The 19416-nt window shown below is 57.8% G+C and overlaps 1 protein-coding gene across 4 annotated transcripts in view; it reads right to left on the bottom strand.

Moving 5' to 3' along the window:
* Positions 1-486: 486 nt before the first annotated feature.
* CYTH1 (cytohesin 1) overlaps positions 487-19416 on the bottom strand; it is a 79019-nt gene continuing 60089 nt past the window's right edge. For 2 of the 4 annotated variants that reach the window (XM_059378395.1, XM_059378396.1), the window contains exons 4-13: positions 17670-17736; positions 17271-17389; positions 16924-17004; positions 15745-15857; positions 14702-14850; positions 13988-14100; positions 8844-8922; positions 5919-5990; positions 5170-5324; positions 487-2286 (exon numbers count right to left, since the gene is read on the bottom strand). In XM_059378395.1, coding sequence (XP_059234378.1) covers positions 2208-2286; positions 5170-5324; positions 5919-5990; positions 8844-8922; positions 13988-14100; positions 14702-14850; positions 15745-15857; positions 16924-17004; positions 17271-17389; positions 17670-17736 — 1027 coding nt within the window. In that variant the 3' untranslated portion in view covers positions 487-2207. The remainder of the gene's footprint in view (positions 2287-5169; positions 5325-5918; positions 5991-8843; positions 8923-13987; positions 14101-14701; positions 14851-15744; positions 15858-16923; positions 17005-17270; positions 17390-17669; positions 17737-19416) is intronic. The other 2 variants (XM_059378393.1, XM_059378394.1) reach the window with 2 other exon arrangements.

The raw sequence follows: 19416 nt of genomic DNA, 5'->3' as shown, positions 1-19416 counted from the left end.
GCCGTTCACGGGGCAGATTTCAGAAAGCTACGTGCTCCGGACACCTGCCCAATCAAGGAGGCCTGCAGGAGGCAACGCCGACGGCCACGCGACCCTCGGCAAGCCGCGAGGATGGGAGCTCGCTGCTGCTTCAGGGCCGGGCCCGGCCTCGTCCATCGCCCCGTGTCCGGGCCGTGCGCCCTGCCTTCGAGGGCGCGCACACTCAACTCCTCGCGGACGCCCCGCGGGCTCCCCTGGAGACGGACGTGCCGAAATCCCGCCGGGGAAGGCACCTCCCTGATCTCCGAGCACAGCCGGAGTTCGCCGCTCCTCTCGCAGGGGCCCAAGGCAGCTGCTGTTCCCTGCATCTCCTCAGAGGAAGACAGAGCCGCTCCCCGCGGACGTCCCTGCGCCCACAGGACAGGCCGGGCCACCAGCCGCCGAGCGGGACCGTCCTGCTCCCAGGCCGCCGCGGAGGAAAGAGGCCACAGAGTGCGGGGGTGCGGGGGCAGATCCGGACTTTATTTGCTGCGGCTCCTTGGTGCCGGTTTACAACGCAAAAAAACCAGAGGAACGAAAACAACTGCGATAATAATTATAATTTTTTTTAAAACCCTGTTAACAATTTTCAGTCATTTCTTTATATTTTATATTTTAACAAAACTTTTTTTAAACAAATACAAAATAATCTAAAAGGAGAGAAACTATACACGGATATTTACAGTCAGGTAAATAGACTAACACTGATCTGGTGCCCCTCGGGCTGTGCGGGAACCAGTGCAGGGGCGCAGCCAGCGGCGGGGCATGCGGGCCCGGACACCCTCCGGTCCCCTTACGAGCTCCGGCACGAGCACGCCTGCAGCCGCTCTAGGGAGGGCCTGTAGGAGGGGGCCCCGAGAGTCCCCCCGCCAGCACCCCCGATCACGCCCTTTCACAAAGGCCATGTCCAGAGAGGCCCGCCTGCCCTAACGGAGCCGGAGGAGCCGGGGTCCCGCTGCCCGAGGAGACCGGCAGCTCTCCGCCTTCCTCCGAGGTGGTGCGTGTGCCGCCCGGTCCCGGGGGACGCGGTGGCACTGGGATGGCCTGAGCCGGCCGCTGCCTGGCCTGCACCGGCGCCGGCCTGACGAGCGGCAGGAGCGGCCCCGAGAGTCCCTGAGAGGACGGCAGGAGGACGCTGCGTTTCGTGGCTCCCTCCACGCCGTAAGTTAGGCCGTCGGGGAAGGACGCGAGCCAGGCCTTGTCCCCCTCGCGCTCCGCCTGCCCCCGCCGGGCAGATGAAGCCCCCCCCAGTCCCCCACCCCCATATGGGAGACAGTAGTCCAGGTTGGGGCCAGAGTTGAGGCAGAAAAAGCTGAAGACCTAAGGTGATCAGGTAAGACCTGCTCCTTCCTCTAAAACGAGGACCGTAGCTCTGGGGGAGGAGGAGGAGGAGACAGGCCTCGGGGACCGCCTTCCTCACAGTTTTGGTTACTGGGTACTTAGCTCAAGGGAAAATGCTGACTTGGCATTTTGAAGCCCCACGAGAAGGAGCTTGGAAAGAGCAGAAACGGGAAAGCCCAGCGATTCTCCCTGCTCAGCGCCCCCAGCCCCCGGGACGGAGAAGCACCAGCCCCACCGCTGGCCCCCGGGGCCCGGCCTCACCCGCGTCCACCGCCCTTGGCCTCCGGCTGCCGAGAAGCCGGCTCCCGCCAGCGGCTACCAGGGGGCTCCCACCCCGGCCCAGGCAGAACGCCGCTGGACTGCTCTACTTTAGCTTTTTCTCTCTTTATAAAACAAAAATATATCTTTATAGTACGTGGCTTCTCTTCCGGACCACTCTTCTCCGAACACAGAATACACCGACGTGTGTTCACGGCGCAGGGCGGAGGCCGCTTCACAGGGAAATGACCGAGAGGTAAACAGGTGGCTTCGAGCTCTGCCGTCACACCTGCCGAGCGGGAGACTTGCAAGGAAGCTGACGTGCCGAGAGGGGCCCCATTCTTTGGAGAGAGAAAGGCTCCCAAGCCCACGCCTGACAGGCGTCAGACCCCTCTCCCCCTGCAAACTCCTCCCCTTCTCCCACTTAAAAACAAATGGCAAAGCTGAAGCCAGTCTCTAGGAACTCAGGGTGATGCCCAGCAGGGGACAGCCCTGTCCGGCAGCCCAGCCCCCCACATCCGTGGGGGTGATGGGAGGAAGAGCCTGGGGCCTCTCACACCTCGCACGCCGGCGCCGCTCGCTGGGCAGGCTCAGTGTCTCTTCGTGGAGGAGACCTTCTTCTTCCGCGCCGCCAGCATCTCATAGAAAGGGTCCCTGCTGATGGCGGCCCTGGACACACAGAGGGAGAAAACAGACTGAGGGACAGAGCCAGGACATCACCCTGGACAGGCGCTTGCCAGCGGCCCTTGTGTCCCCTGCCACCTGACTGCCAAGGCCACATCAGTGGCATCAACCTTCACCATGTCTGTACACGACTTCCAGGACAAGCTCTGAGACCCACGGTACGGGCAACAAGGTCATTCTGGGCTGTTCGCTGCCCACTTCTACCTAACTGGGCTTCAGAACATGGTACTACACACTCTTACCAGATGCCAGCCTGAGACAGTGTGTGACCTCAGTCCACAACGACAGCAAACGCCACATAATCGTGGCCCACGGCGGCCTGACACGTGCCACTCTGATGGCTGCCAGGGTCGGAGCCAAGCAACTTCTGAGTCCCAGGTGCACCAGCCTGATAACTAAGACCACACGTGTCCATCCACACGGTCACAGGGCCTCAGGATGCGGCTGGCCAAGCCTGCTCGCGGCCACAGCCTGGCAGGGAGGGAGCCTCCATGTGCCCTGTCACTCCTCCAGCACATGACAATGACAGCAGGGCCACCCCCGCACACCTGTCCTTCCCAACCGTCCAGCACGTGGTGCCGTGAGCCCCACCGACCACAGGCTCCGCGCCTCACCAGGTAAATGACAGGCCTGGCAAACAGACGGTGGCCTATCACCAGGGGTGACGTGTCCCCAACAAGGGTCTCCACAGCTCCCCGGGGCAGCTAGAACCGACAGTCCCTGGCACGCGTCCCAGGGACCTTGCCTCAAAGGCCTCAGTTTCAGTGCTGAGAGCCAAGGACACGGAGGCGCCGCTTGCCCCGCTTGCCACACGGCGGTCAGGGGTGCGTCTTGCTGGGTCGCGAGGCTCAGGCTGAAGACCGGTGCCGCCTCCATTGCTCCGGACGGGTCACCCGCCCTGCTGCACCTCAGCGCCTCATCTGTGAAACGGGGACCACCATGCTTCGCGGGCCACGCTGACGGGCGAGGCGCTGGTCCCCGGAGCGCAGGAACACGGAGTGCAAATCCCGCCCCGGGCCCCGGCAGGACTGAGCCCACCCCAGGGGACAGCGCGCACCTGCACTAAAGACAGGACAATCCCAAACGCAACTCTCCAGGACGCTCAGTGGCTCTGGCTGCAGGAGTAAGACCCCGTGACAGACGGAACACACAGCCGCAGACACACCGCAAAACAGCGCGCAGGGGCGGCTGTCACCGCCCCGTGCCACCGCGGGGAGACCCGGCGGGGCCCAGAAAGTAACTGGCGCACACGGGTGCCTCACATTGCCTGGCCAGCTACTGCGACAGCAGCTGGTCACCCGACCCGAGAACTTACATCCCTTCCTTCGAGCCATATGCTGAAGATACACTTGACAAGGACACAAGAGTTAAGTGTTTTTAAAAAAATGCACTGTAAAAACGGAGTGCAGGACCCGTGACGGAGGGTCACTCGCCGGCTGGACGCCCCGGGCATGGCCACTCCTCTGCCCAGACCTCGGGTCACGGCCCTAAAGTTTTCAATTAAATTCATTAGTTACCACGTGACGTGGTACCGGTTTCCACGTGCAACAGAGTGAGTCAGTGTGTCCACACATCGCCCACGGCCCGTCACGCGCGGCAGGCTCTGCAGTCTCATTGCTGGTACTGACTCCGGGACACTGGGCTGCCTCGTCTATGAGTGAGGGTCAGAGAGCTCACATCGAGGAGGGGAGCTGCCGGGGTCACCCCACGACCCTGCCTCACCCCAAAACGTCCCAGCAGTTATCCCCATCCCACCAAAGGGGCAGGAGGGGTGCCCGTCTCTGGGGAGGGGGAGGCTCAGGGTCTGGCAGGAGGCCGGGCAGGTGCCTGCATCAGAGGGAACTCAGCACTGGGCAGCCTGACCCCAGCCCCTCTGTTCAGGCCAGGACTTCCAAGGAGACAGCCAGGAGCCCCCACGGGTCCTTCTCCAGTCCCCCGCCTGCTGTTTAACCCTGGCCAGACCCTGTAGTGGCTTCAGCAGCGATACCAAAACACACCCCAAACTTGAGTGCTCCCCCTTAGGAACAGGCTGTGGCCACGGCAGGAGCATGACCGTCCCGGGGAGTGGGGAGTCCGCAGGGCCTTGGTCACCCAGTCCGGGTGGCCTCCTGGCCTCTGGGGAAGTCACACACTCTCAGAACAAACTGCCACCAAGACAAGCAGCTACACCATTCCCTCGGGGTGCGACAGCCACGTGGACAGACTTCGTGGAAGTCCCAGGGAGGGAGAAGACAGCTGTAGACCGTCATCACCCTCACGCTGTGCAGCTCAGCTGAGCCCCGCGTGTCGCAGCTCTGTCTACACCCGAGGAAGCCTAAGAACCCTCCTCCCCGCAGGAGAGACCCTCAGCCTCCCCACAGACAGTGGTCAAGGGTGGGGGGGTCTATTCCATGACCCCAGAGCGTGGCCATGGGACTCCGGGCAGCTTCTTAATCTGTCAGTGGGACAAGACTCCCCGGAAATGATGAAACATTAGGACTGCTGTCTCCATGGAGCTGCCATCCTGGCCGTGAGGCCTGCCTCCTAAGACGCAGACCGCCCGGTGAACAGACGGCTCTGCTGCCTAGAAGGGACCCACGAGGGCCACTGCCAGAAGCCCAGACCCGAGGCGCGCTCGCAAACATGCTGCCACGGCCACACGTGTAGGGTCTGCTGGAAAGCAGTCTGGAAGTCCGGTCAGACTGTGCCCCGAGGCTCTCCCTCGCGGGCCCGGAGCAGGGCGGGGGTGCACGCAGCAGCCGGAGCGGTAGGCGTGCCAGCCGGCAGCGGCCAGAGCGGTTCGTGTGCGAGCCGGCAGCGGCCGGAGCGGTAGGCGTGCGAGCCGGCCGCGCCGCTTGGGGGCCACCCACCCGCCCGCAGGTCACCTACTTGATGCACTTGATCCACTCCTCCTTCTCCTCCGGCGTCGGGGCCGAGATGCGGTACACGGTGTGGTTCCCCTCCACCACCCGCCCGTCGGCCTCCGTCTTGCAGGCCTTGATCACTTGGTCTTTATTGTCGGGGATGTAAAGCTCAAAGCAGTTCTGAGAATCACAAGAGAGAGGACGGGGGGTCAGAGATCCGAGGCAGCCGCTGACCAAGAACAAAACCCGCTTCTCCCCGCCGAGGGCTCCCGCTCTGCCCTCTATAGAGCCCGGGCACACGTTTCCTGGGAGAGCCTCGCGGGACAGCGGAGCACGAGGTGGTGGGTCACCAGCCTCCTCAGCAAACACACCAGCCTCGTGTCCGTCCGCTCCACTCCCAACACACCGAGAACACGCACACTTTCTAGAGCCCACCCTGCGGCCCTGGCGCACCCCAAACAAACGGGAGGCATCTGCAAGGCGCCCGGAGGTCCTAACACGAGCGGCCCAGACGGAGTGCCTGCCGCGGCCTTGTAAGGAGCGACAGTTGCACCCCCGCGGGACTGTCCACACGTGACACTGAAGCATGTGGACAGAACAAAGAGGTCACGTACAGTCTCATCTCTGGCTTGAACCCTAACGATAATTTTAAAGTCAGACCAAATTAGAGGGATGACCCTACTTTCAGTTTTAAGTAAATCTGGGCAATTTCCGTCTTTTTCAAAGAGCGGCGGCCCCACTCGCTCTGTCCTCTCCCGCGCCCCAGACACTTACTGGCTTTTTGGAGTCCTCCACCTCCCGGATACTCAGATTCTCCAAAGGGATGATCCCGCGGGGCTCCTTGTCCTGGAGAACAGTTACGGACAGAACGACGTCACTGCCGGGTCAGGGGCACGCAGCCCACCGCATCCCTGACCCACACGGGACCCAGGCCCTTCGGCTCTTCTCCCGGAGCCCACACCTCGGCGCCAGGGCCCACACCCCATGTTCTACAATCAGAAGAGGGCCAGGGAGCGTCTGGGTGCACGGATCCCTGTGACCAGAGCCTCTGCAAGGACTCGCAGGGCAGACTCAGCGCGTGTCCCGGAAGACGGCACGTGTCCCGGAAGAGCCCGCGGGAGTCCCTCCAGCAGGGAGCACGCCCGGCTCGCTCACCCCGAAAACCGCCTCGCCTCTCTGCCTGGATCCCGTGTGCATCTCTTCAGCCTCTGGTCCGGGGCCGGCAACCCCAGAAAGCCCCGGGCTCGGGCCGCATGCCCTGCTCCGTGCCAGCAGCGCCCGGGAGGGTGGTGTGTGTGACCTCACGACCTCCCGCCCTGCTGTCCCCCTCGCCAGACAGGAGGCTCTTCAACGACAAACTGCCTTCCTGACAGCTCCACTCCTGCCCGCTCTTCTGTTGCGGGCCCTCTCCCCCAAAGCCCTCCCCCGCCCCCGAGTGTCCCATGTGAGTGAAGGTCGCCGCAGGCACACTTTACACGTCCCCTCTGGGACATCCTGCCAGCCCAAGGTCATTCCAATGTCATGGCGTAGCTGGGCTAAGCCTCGGCACTGAGCTCCCTACGACAAACGTCCCCGTGGCCCTGTGCTCTCTCTCCATCCGCAGACGCAGGTCCCTCTTCCTTTTCGGGGACAGCCCCGTCATCAGTGGCATCTCTGAACGCGCAGGTGCCGGACGCAGTACTGGGACCGTTGTTCTCTGTCCGGCACAACGGCTTCCTCTCCCCTAATTGTCCGCAAACTTGTCTTTTCCAGATACGAGCTGTGAAGGTCTCGAACCTTCCCTGTGTGACAGTGATTTTAGTCCTGGGTCCCCTGTTCACTCCTTATAATTTTTACTTACTACGTAACTGCCCGTCACAGTCTACATATCACGCTGTGTCTGGCCCCTTCCAGGGTCTCGGGAGAGAGCAGGGAGCGGAGGCCAGGGCGATCTCACACACTCGCCGCGCCCTGGCTCTCTGCTGGGACCGCAGACGTCCGCGCGGGGGTGGGCGGGCTGTTGGCGGGCGCGCTCCCTGTGGACGGCTCTCCCACCGAGTGCCCAGTCCGGAGCCCCACGGCCACTGCGGAGACTGAGGCCTGCTTCCTCATGCACCCGTTTCACCAGCTCCTACCCAGCAGCAGGCTTTACTGCTCGCCGATGGGAAGAGGGAGAAAATCCTACTCCGTTTGCGTCTCCCGGACTCAGGGCAACAGGCAGGCGGCGGGGCTCTGTGGGGAAGGGCCCCTCCACTCAGGGCCCCAAGCTATGGCCTCTGTCCCTGCTCTCAGTCGCTGCGCTGCACTAGGCGGAGGTCACTCTGCCTTCACCAGCTGCCACCCTCCACTTCCTGACCTCAGATTTCCCGCACTGTGTCAGGAGGTTCTGAGTGGAAGCTCAGCCACCGTCTCAACTCAGAGGCCCCTGCGTCTGCAGAGACCCATCCTCTGTTGTCTCTGGCCTGACACAACGCTGGCTGCTGCTGAAGGGGGCGTGGGACTCGGGCGATGCCCCCGCAGTCCACACCGTGAAGAACCACGGCATTCGGGACTCTCACCATCACCCTGGGCCCGCTCCAGAACTCAGAGCACACTGCGTAGACGCCAGTGTTTTGTTCCGTTTTACTCCAAAGAATAGTGAAAAAAAACCCCAAAGAGGCTAGGATGCCACTATCCACAGGTCTTTGAGAAAAAAGACAAACTACGGCCCGGGCAGAAGTGGGAGCGTAAAGGAATGTGCTCCAGGGGGAAAAGGTGAGAAAATCACTGACTGGCCCAACAGGCAGCCCTTGAGGGCAAGTGACGCCCTCACGGGCCAATCCCCACTCCCAGCACGAGAAGCTCTGTTCGCACGGTGTCGGCGTGGGGGACACGCCTCACTCAGGCGCACGCCAGGGTCCTGGTTCCTTCCCAGACTCGCATCCGGGGCTTCCACTTAGCACACAAGTCCCTCCGTGCTCTACACGTGTCAGATACGACTTTTCCAAATCTCCACGATCCCACGGGATTGGTGACCTCTACTCAGTGAAGACCTATGTCAGGACACAAGCCCCACGCAGTCGAGCAGGACGGACACGTGAGAGGGATCGAGGGACAGCGGGGTGGCCAGTGTGAGCCCAGCCGGCCAGGCATGCTGGGTGCTGCACCAGAGGCAGCGCTGATGACCGTCGTATTTTCTCAGTTTCACTCTCACCATGTCTTACTACGAAACAGACTCACACGTATCTATCTGCATCACGACTGCGTCCCCTCTGAAAGCCCACAGACCTTCCACGGACGAAGCAACCAGACTCCAGGTAATCCTGACTTCTCCCGCTTCACTTCACTTCCTCCTCCGCTATTACATCTTTCCCTCCTGGGCCGCGTCTCCCGAATCTGGAAAACCTGAATTCTCCATGCGGTGACTTTCATCGCCCTTTCAAGGGGCGACAGATTCCTTCTTGGCACCTGACCACGTTCCCGGTTTCCAGCCCGGCTCTCAGCCCCATCTGAATGCCGCGCGCAATGCAGGGCCGCCGCCTTCTCCTGCCCCGGTCCAGAGCTAGAGGTTGTCCCCACCATCCTCAGGGCCCCCGACTCGGGGGGCTGTCCCAGCTCTTTCTCTTTACCTCAAGTCTCCTGCCAGCCCTCCCCAGGGCCTCCCCTAACCACACCTGACTGGAGTCGTGTAACACGGAGGCCTGATCCACCCCAGTCCGCAGTGGACCAGCAGATGCTCACCGTCGTGTATTCGAAGTAGTAAAGGCAGTTGTCGGTCAGAATAAACCAGCGTCGTTTCCAAGTCTTGACCCTGCCACCTGCAGAGCAAACAGAGATGCACGTCGGACAAGAGCCAACGGGCCCGCACAGGCTCCGTAACACAGAGCCCCCGGAGAGCACGAGGGAACAGGAAGCGAGGGGCAGGGCACCCAGAGGACACGGAGACCATGGCAAGATTTACATCAGTAACAAGACACAGAGCCAAAACAGAAGCACCTTTCACAGAGTGAAAGTCTGTGGGAACAGGCAGAGCAAGCAAGTCGGGTGGCGCCTGGAGATGAGCTCAGGAGAGTGGGATGAGAGCATGGAGTAGGGGAGGGCCCCGGGCGAGGACACGCGGGGCACGTCGGACCAGGCTGGAGCGGCGCCAGCGGGAGCGGCGAGGGGTGGAAATGGGCCCACGGAGGACGGAGAGGGGAGGGGTCAGCTCCGGTCCCAGCTACACTGTGAGGGCGCCCAGCCCAGGGTTCGTCAGATGTGTCAACCCCTTCACAATCAAATCTAGAGATTTCCTGGAATGTGGAACCCAAACTCCTGGGGTTTCACCCTCTACCCTACCTTGCTGATTATAGTGCACTTCTGTATGGCTTTCAGGCCCTGGGCCAGTGTCCTACAAATGACATCTCCCCAGAGTCCTGGAGGAGACAAGGCGGAGTTCCCGGATCGGGGAGGAACCCACCAGTGAGTGGGAGAAGTCCTCGGGAGCCTTTCCGAGCCCGAACTTCTCACCTGAAGCGCTGACCACTGAGCTAGGGGAGGGGCGCGCAGGCCAAGGGAGCACGGACAGTGGGGCTGTGAGCCCCAAAGGGCCTCTCCGTCCTCTCTAACGTCTCCGTGAAACAGCAGGGCTGGGGCCGAGAAGCTATGCTCACACTGGGGAGGGAGGCTCGGTGGCGGGCTGTTTCAGTGAAGCGGCCTCCCGCTCCCCTTGCGGCCATGAGCCGGACCTCGTCTTGGTCTGCTTATGTCGGGGCAAGGGGCAGCTTTCTGAATGTGAACCACACAGAAGTCATGCAAAGGCCTTCCTGTGTTACGACACGCACGCCACTGTGCGCACTTCTTACTGCCTTGACAGACTATGCTCTTCTTGCTAAGACTTAACCTCCAGAGAACATCACTTCTCCGATCTTCGCAGAGACAGGCCCACGGGCTGCGGAGCTGGTATGACCTTAGTCCTGCTTTGTCTCCCGTCCCTCAGCACAGGCAGCTGAGCTGAGAGCAGGGGCGTACTGCCATGTAACGGGTCTCCTAACGGGACATGACGGCTGGAGCACTGCACAGAACACCACAGAGAGGTGCACCCAGCCCTGGTCCTGGCATCGAGCAGAAAGCCTGCTGAACTTCTCAGTCCTTTTCTCGGCTCTGTGTGGGGCCCGAAGTGTTGGGGAGGTTATGTGATCGATCATGAACTGCACAGACCCAGGGTACGGAGGCCTTTGCCGCTGGCCCGCACGACTGCCCACCTGCCGGGGCCCGGTGCGGGGGCCGGCCCTCCCACCAGCAGCGATCTGCCAGTTGATGAGAGCATGTGCCTCTGGTCCCTAAGGCCCTAGGGCATGAATTCAGGAAGAAACCACAGATGGAAATATGACATGCGTGTGGAAAATGGGAAAGGCTGGGCAGGACCAAAACAGACGAGGAAGAAAAAGACGACAAGGAATCTACTTAGAACGGGAACCGAAATGGTATAAAAAGGAACACCCCGCCCCCACCTCAGAGCCCGAGAAATCAGCTCTTCTACCTCTCAGACCTTCATCCCCACGCAGGGCTCCGAACACTGGACACCTCAACCCATGCTGACTCCCATGCACTCCCCCCACAGGACCACCCGGGGGCCCTCGGGGTTTAGGAGGTCGTGGAGGGGGGTCAGATGTGACAAAGAGGAAGGTGGAAGGAAATCTAGGAGGAAAAGCCAAGCTGGAAAGATCCCCTCCCTGATTACAAAAGCTGGATGATGTCCCCTGGCAATCGGCTGCGTTACCGAGACCTCTGCTGTGAGAGGCATCACGGTGGCCCAGGGGAGCATTTCCATGTTGAAGGAAACAGACATGAAACAAGCAGACAGACCAATGCGCGCACCTAGGACAGTCCCTGTGGAACTCACAGGACCTCTCCCACCCCCGAGGCGAAGGCCAGGCGTTGGCTTCCCTAGCGCTGACAAGACCCCAAACGTGCTAAGGACAGATCTCTCTGCGTGCGGCTCTCCGGGCAGGTAGTGCTGGAGCACACGCCTGAGGGGCTCGTCCTCCAGGAACATAAGCCCAAACCAGCGAATGGAGAGGAGAGACCAACAACGTAACTAAGAGGCCAATTTGGGGGTTTTAACAATACTCACTGGAAGAGAGGAGGGAGAAAAACACAACGGAACGTGAAATACGGAGCTCAGGTTGCAACACCCTCCCTAACACCTAGGACTTCTGGGGTGGGCTTTTGGTGTTTATCTTCCCCCGCCCCCAAACTTGGCATCCTTTGAGTTTAGGAGATGCCACTTCCCTGTCCCATGCAAAGGCAAATGTCCCAAGCTGTCTCCTTTACTTCCTGTTCTGGCGTGCTTTCTGATCAGGGCCTATGAGAAGCACGTGGTGCCGGAAAGCCAAACCTTCCCTCTCTTCCTCCTCTTCAGAAATCACTGTAATTCACAGATGTGGTCAATTTGAACGCGACACATACAGAATATGCCTGGCCGACGTTTCCAAGAGAAAATTCAGTGAATACTTCTCTGCTTTTAGAAACCCACTTAGTATGTTTTCTTGCACTACCGCATTCAGTAAGTTTAAATTACTGCGCGGCCTGGTGCCCAGCTGTCTGATGCACTCTGCCCTAGTCCTAAAAGGGAAACCATGAACCCCTGATCCTGGCCAGTTCCCTAGGGACTGTACAGTAAGTTAGAAGCAGCAGTAACACTACCACCAGCAATTAAAAAACAAAATAACCAAAAATAACAAAATAAGGAAACGCTGTAGCAAGTACAGTGGCCTTGGCAGAGCGAGCGAGCAGGCTGGGGGGTTACATACCTCCTGGAGTTTGGGGCAAGGAAAAGGAGAGCCAAAATCATGGAAACATACAAATGAGGGAGAAAAGAAAATTAAAACAAAGAAATTAAACCAAACTCCTTAATCTTAAAGTGCAATGTATTAGTCATTCCCCTCTACCCCGGGGGAGCCAAACATAAAGTCACTAAGCAGGTGATCGCCACTGCTGGCACGTGAGTGGGGAAGCCTGTTTCACCTGCCACACGCTGCCCAGGGAGGGCGGGCTCTGCAGCACTCTCGGAAGCCTGGCCCCAAAGATGCTACAGAGCCGTGCTCACAAAGCTAAGGTTTATAAGTCTATTCAGAATCCAGAGCTAAGGGAGGAAAACCGGGGGGAATTTCATGTCTTCCTGCAGACGGCTGTCACTTTTTAAGGTGTGTGTAGGAATGCACACACATATTCCCATGAATGCATACGTACATATGTGTGCACACAAGAATACACACTCTTACACGGACACACACACACAGCTGCAGATGGCCGGAAGCCTGCCTTCTGCAGCACGTGGGTACACAGGGGTGATCCTAAGTGGCTACGATGAAAACACGGCAGAACGAGTTCGGGGTTTAGGGGAACTTTAGAAAAGGCAATGCAATGACCTAAAAGCAAGTCCCACATTTTGTTAATTTTTTTTCCTTTTAAAAATATGGGATGCCTCATGAATTTACATGTCATCCTGGCACAAGAGCCAAGATCATCTCCGCACTGGTCTAATTTTAGCCTCTGGGCTGTCAAAGCTAACACTCAGCATCGGCATTTGAGCAAGCCTCCCGGGAGGGAGTAAGTCCGAGCTTGGGCGCACTTTCTAAATGTCGAGTCGTGTTCCTTTCCGTCCGCTTGGCAGGAAAGGTGCAGGGCAAGACGGCGGTCTCTGAGCGTGGCAGCTGTTTTCAAGGATTCTATTGGCTTAAAGACCTGAGAAATGTTGACCAACTCAAGAGGGGAGTCAAACCTCCAACTGGGAAGTGGTGCTTTAAGGAGAATTTATGAAGGAGTCCTTATACGGAAACACGAGGACTTGGGATACATTTTTTAAAGGACATACCTCCTACTGCTACCTGAACTTATTTAAAAAGACTCCATTTCAGCACTTCCCAGAAGGGTCAGTCATTGCCAAGAGAGAAGTGACTTCTAACTGCCCCAGGGCTGGAGGCTGAAACGGCAGCAGGCAGTCATCCCCACGAGCACCCCGGGTGATGAGGGAACCCATGCATCAAAAGGCCAAGGCCGAAGAAAACAGAGGACAGTATCCTCTCAGGGCCAAAAAAAAGTGCCGATGATGGCCAGGGGCTCTCCCTGTGCTCTGGAACAATTATTGAAATAACCACATGTGGGCACAAACGTCATGAAAACCCTACTTTTCCTTTCGGTCACTCTCTCACCTCTAGGCATGACGGCAAGTCTAAGCGAGTAAGCTCACTTTTGGCCAAGGGAAGAGGAACACTTTTTAAAAATTTTTCTAAATGAGCAGAATCGTGGAAGTGGCTGATCTGAGTTGGCAGGGAGGTTTTGGGGGGTGGGGGACCGCTGCCCGGGGACGAGTGAGAGCGCTGTGGGTCGCGGTGCAGCCAGGGGCTGGGTTTTGCCATGCACGCTGCCCGGGGGGGAGCCGGATGCAGAGGTGGTGATGACGCGCTGGGGTGGGGGGGAGGCGGGAGCGCCAGCTACGAGCCTGTGTGATGGGAAGTAGAGAGATGGACACGGCCGGCCACCCTCCCGGGGACCAAGAGGGCAGAGAAAGGAAAAGGACCAGGTTCTCCAGGGATTGGCTTGACACAAAACCCGGCCAATCAATTCCAGGGTAAACACGTGGCGTGCAAACCCGCAGGAGCACATCTGTGCAGGGGGAGTCCGCGCCCAGCAGTAGCCCTACGTCCCACGGGGGCGCTGCCCGCATGCTCCTTTCCGGAGGCGGGTCCCGTTAGAATCCCAGGAGTGCACACCACCGTCTGGCTGCAGCGCCTCCTGCAACCTCCCCCCACCTCCTTGGAGCACGTGCACGAGCACGAGCACGCACACACCCTGTCTCTCCGTTTCTGTGCCGGGAGCCCCGACCCAGAGCGCGCTACTCACCGAGTTTCAATAGCCAGCCTTCCCGGTCTGGGTTGAAGAACGTGTGAGTGAGGTCATTCCCATCATCCTCTGGGATTTTAAAAGGCTCGTTTTTTATGCTCTCATACAGATTCTGGGGTAAAAGATGACACTGCATGTCTCTGGTTCTACAAACATCTCTGCGCGCCCTCCCCCTCCTCTTGTTCATTCACTGTGCGTGGGTGATGTGCGTGCCTTTGTCGGGCACTGCAAGCAGAAGAACATGGCGAGCTCTGCCTTCAGGCTGCTCGTGTGAAGGCAGAACTAACGTGCCTGATGGATAATTAAGAAAGAAAGCAGCCGGGACGCCTGGGTGGCTCAGTTGGTTGGACGACTGCCTTGGGCTCAGGTCATGATCCCGGAGTCCCAGGATCGAGTCCCACATCAGGCTCCCTGGGGAGTCTGCTTCACTCTCTGACCTTCTCGTCGCTCATGCTCTCTCTCACTGTCTCTCTTTCAAGTAAATAAATAAAATCTTTAAAAAAAAAAAAAAAAAAGAAGAAAAGAAAGCAGCCTAACTTGCACTCCCACTTTCAGTTTCAAACTTCTAAACCACTTCCCCTCCCGATTCCCTGGCTGGGTCTCATGACCCATTTTGTGCCGGCATTCCCGCAGTTAAACGAGTTCTATGAGCAGACCCCTGGCGGAGCACAGGGGTCCCAAGTTCACCGTCTCCGGGCTTCGAGTGTGCTCACCCGGAGCAGCTCCTCGGGCAGGTCTCCGCCGTCGTTGATGCCGCGATTCATGGCGATGAACCTCTCCACGGTGGGCTTATCTTTGACGTTGGGGTTGTGCAGGCTGGTGTTCAACATGATGATGGCAAATGAGAGGACGTAACAAGTATCTAAAGAGAAAAGCAGCAAGAGGATCAGAAACACCCCCCGGAAGGATCACAAATGTCCAATGCAATCAAGACTAACGGCCACGCTGTCAGGAGGAGGAGACGACCGCGCACGCCTGGACCCCGGCTAACTGAAATTATACGCCGCGAACCGAAAACAGCCAGGCACCGAGAAGTGCATCAAGCATCCAAGACTGAAAACAATCTGAAAAACAACACGATGTATAACAAAGAAAATACAAAATATCTATGATGCCACTGCCCGGCAACAACTTATTTTGCTTTTATTACAGGAACGGCGGGTGCAGCGCATCACAAATGGAGCTCACAGATGCGCCCTCTTAACAGACCTGGAATCAAACAGAGACAGAGCTTTGAGTCCTGCTTTCCTGCCGCTCCTATTAGCATTTCCCCAGGTCAATAAAGCCTCGTTTCAAACGCGTACTTTCTATGTTTTTAATTCCGACATGAAACTGAAGGACGGCAGACCCGCGGAGCGCCGGCGCTTCAGTGCACGCTCGCTTGAGGACATTGCACGCCACCCCGCGCCCAGCCCCACAGACGCACTCCCCACCGGTCACGGCCGGTTAGTGTCCCCGCACTTCGACGCTCTACTTATCAAACTTGCAGTTACAAAGTAAGCGGGCCACAGAGATGCAGAACACGATCTTTAACAGGTGCACACGGCCTGCCTCTCAGCTACTACATCGTCCGTTCCCACCCCGCGCTCCTACTCCCTGGCCTTCTGCATCACTTCCGACTCTTCGCGATGCCAGCTACCGTTTAAATCCATGTTCTTGGCATGAACTCAGGTCCTGTTGTTTCGGAAACTACCTAGTACCAGGAAAGACACCCGTAAGAAATGCTGGCCATCGGCGGGACCTGCGGCCACCCTACCTGTGGACTGGAACACGCCATGGTTGCACTGGCAGTAGCGCTGCGCGAACGCCTCCATCATCCGGTCGATCTTCTGGGCCTCTCCCGGTAGCCGGAAGCTCCACAGGAACTGCCTGAGTGGGAAGGACAGGCGTGTCGCTGGGCAGGGACTCGGGGACACCACTCCCTTCTCTGGGAACGGGGGCGGCATTTCCCATGGGTTTTAGTACAAAGGGGTGACAGGGGACCCACTGGGCCAGGGCTTCTGCTCCCGCAGCTCTGAGCAGGTGTGAGCTTACAGTTCTACACCGCGGTTCTCTTAGTTAAAGGTACAGTATTGAAGAAAATGTGAAAAATTAAGGTTTTCCTATATAAGAGAATGGTTCTCCTCCTCAGACCAACACACAAGACTGAGATAGAAATAACACTCAGGCTGATGAGTGCCCGTCTCCAGAACAGAAGATGAGGCAGTGGAAAGAGATTTCCTATCAGCACTTTCACAGCTGATCCCCTTAAGTCCCAGAGAGACCCGAGACCAACAGGTCTCACGGCGCATCACTCTCACTGATCCAAACAGCAACACAGAACACCCCTGGCAGCGAGGGCACCGAAGGGCAGTGTCTCAGAAGATTTTGTAAAAAAAAATGGGGGCACCCGGAGGGTTCAGTCGGCATCCTGGTTTTGGCTCATAAGCTGGAGCCCACCTAGGGCTGCACACCCAGCCTGGAGTCCGCTTGGGGTTCTCATCCCCTTTCCCTCAACACTCCCCAGCCTTTGCACGTGTGTGTGTGTGTGTGTGTGTGTGTGTGTACACCTCTCTCAAATAAATCTTTTAAAAAAAAGACAATTAAAAATGAGAATTCACTCTAAGACGAAGTGAACAGCTATTGACTTCCTATTCTAGGGCAGGGATTCAAGCATTTTCTACACGGAAAATTGGAAAAATTTCAAAATATAAACATTCACCAATTTCCCAGTGAAATTTCCCAAATGAAAGACATGAGGAGGAGTTGTGTAGAATTTGCCTTCAGGATATGCTGTCATTCTGTTCTCTTTAACCAACCAGTCTTCTCGGCCATGAGTTCTTCGGGATGTCCGAGAGAGCCCTCAAAACCTCCTTCCATCAAAACGCCACACAGAGACGCGGCATCGAGGCCTGCCTCTCCCACCTTCCAGGGCGCCCTCCTTAAGCGCACTCACCGTAGCGCCTGGACGAGGTTAAGGTCAGTGAACTCATGCAACTCCACAAATGCGTGAAGAACCTGGATATTAAACTCGTCTCTAACAGGAAAAACAAGACAGGGGCGGGGAGTGGAAGTCAGACCGTGAGCCTGAGAACCCGCACCGTCCAGCCCCACCAGGCACTTTCCACGCTGAGTCCCGTGGTCCCGCAGGCTCCACGCACAGCAGGGAAGAGGCCCACATTCCTCTCTCCCCGCACCTCCGGACACCAGCCACTGTGCCCCAGGACAGAACTCCCCCTGGAGACCTGAGCATGCCAGAGCTCCTGACCAGACGGCTCTGCCCCCCGTCTGGCGAGGCCTCACCTCTCCCCCAGGTAGTCGCCGATGGCAGTCTTGTTGAGCCCCTCCCCTTTGTACAAGAACTGGGCGATGTCCTCGCAAGTGTTCTTCAGCAGGTCGTTCTCTATTAAGAACTGGATCCCCTAGAAGAGACAAGGATGCCGATGGCACTTGCCCTGGAAACCTCCAGAGCAGAGGGAAAGGGCAGAGGTAGATCGGGTGTCAGTGCTCTGCACACACAAGAAGGATCAACGGACACAGGGGGTCAGGGGAGCCCCAGCTGAGGAACCGGGGCTGAGGACGTGGGGAGGGGTCGTGTGCTCTACGTAAGGGCAAGAAGCTGTGACGGATGGCGCTGGGCTCTGAGCGCGGCAGCGACCCCATCATGGAGCCCGAGGACACCGGCAGAACCCTCTCACTCACCTTTTTAGGGTCCATGTTAAATTTCTTCCTGCCCATGGCTACCTGTTTGTTCCTCTGCATGTTTTTCCTGTAAAACAACCCCGGAGCCAACATTAGTCCTCTGGCTGTTGAGAGGCTCGGAAAGACGAATGTCACTGCACCCACGGACTTGCTGGGGGTCTGGAAAGCGCTATCAGGAGAGCAGGGGCGTACCATAGGTCTATGTGTGGAAGGTCAGCTGAAATCCTGACCCCGGCCCCATGTCCATTTGTTCCTTCTATGCTAGGGCTTTCCTTTTAACGTGATTTTACAAAAAAATCTTTATCAAGGTACCACGTATGTATCACACAATATACGCATCTTATGTGTACATCTGAACGATTTCTAGTAAGCTGACAAAGCTGTGCGGCCCTCACCATGACCAGGTGTAGAACATTCTACCACCCAGTGAAGCTGTGTCACGTGAGTGAACGGTCCGCCTGCCCTGTGCCCGCCGGCCGGCTCGCCCGCGGCTGCAACTGGAGCCAGGCGAAGCGATGGTGTCGTAAGCCTGCTGCACGACACTTGCCCCAGGTTCACTTTCACCTCCCGCCAGTGATCACCTAGGCACTACTGCCACCGGCCATGGCACAGGGCACAAGGCACAGGACGAGAAGGGGCCACGCTGCTCCCCAACGCCAGGGACCCCAGGCCCACTCTTCACTCTGGGCATCTCCTTGTCACGGACTTGCACTGTTCTCTGCATAGATATTCTGGGCACCAGTCCTCTTTCAGACACACCACGGCAAATGTTTCTCCTTGTCTGTGGCTCACCTGTTCCCTTCTACGGTATCTTTAAGAGCATAAGTTTTAAATTTTGATAGGCTCCAATGTATCCACTGCTTTAAATCTATAATATTTTAAAATGTGAAGTTAAGAAAACTATCATCCGGGGCGCCTGGGTGGCTCAGTGGGTTAAGTCTCTGCCTTCATCTCAGGTCGTGATCTCAGGGTCCTGGGATTGAGCCCTGCATTGGGCTCCCTGCTCGGCAGAGAGCCTGCTTCCCCTGCCCCCCTGCCCACCTGTCTTTCTGCCTACTTGTGATCTAATGTCTGTCAAATAAATGAATAAAATCTTAAAAAAAAAAAAAAAAAGAGAGAGAGAAAGAAAGCTATCGTCCCAAACTGACAGTAGGGAGCCCGGAAGTGAAGACGGGTTCTCGGGAGGCCTGCGCTTCGCTTGTCTCTAACGGCACTGCCCGCACACACTTGCAATAACAAACTCCAACGGTCTTAGGAAGCCAGACAGGGGACTTAGGCTTAGAAAAATACAGACATGTAGTGAGTTAGAGACAGCCCAGTTAGTGCATTAAATACTTAGAAAACGGTCTGGGAAGCCCATTCAAAACTAAACTCTGGAGGTCGCTGACGCTTTGTGCCGTCACCCTGCAAACAGCCCTCGTCGGGTTGCACTAGGATGCCCATGTCCATGCTCTGCTCCCAAGCGTCAGGGAGGCACGAGTGAGTCCCTTGGGGCACCCACACACAGCTGGGCACTCCAGCCTTTGGAAACGGTGCGAGTGGCATTAAGCTTTTCCTGGACTCAAAGAAAAGCACAAACTCTACAATGCAAACACAGTGGACAACAGAGGGAAGGAACGCTAGTTCGCAGAGTCCCTTGAGGGCTGTTTCGGGTCTGGGGGCATCTGGAGTTCTCTGGCTCAGTGTCCATCATGATGTGAGAGGCTGTCACCTGTCAGAGCCCCTGCACGGAACAGGGGGGACAGAA

Source organism: Mustela nigripes, chromosome 16 (assembly GCF_022355385.1).
Source record: "Mustela nigripes isolate SB6536 chromosome 16, MUSNIG.SB6536, whole genome shotgun sequence".
Lineage (NCBI taxonomy): Eukaryota > Metazoa > Chordata > Mammalia > Carnivora > Mustelidae > Mustela > Mustela nigripes.
The sequence above is the reverse complement of the archived record's forward strand: the minus strand, read 5'-3'. Positions and strand labels throughout refer to the sequence as shown.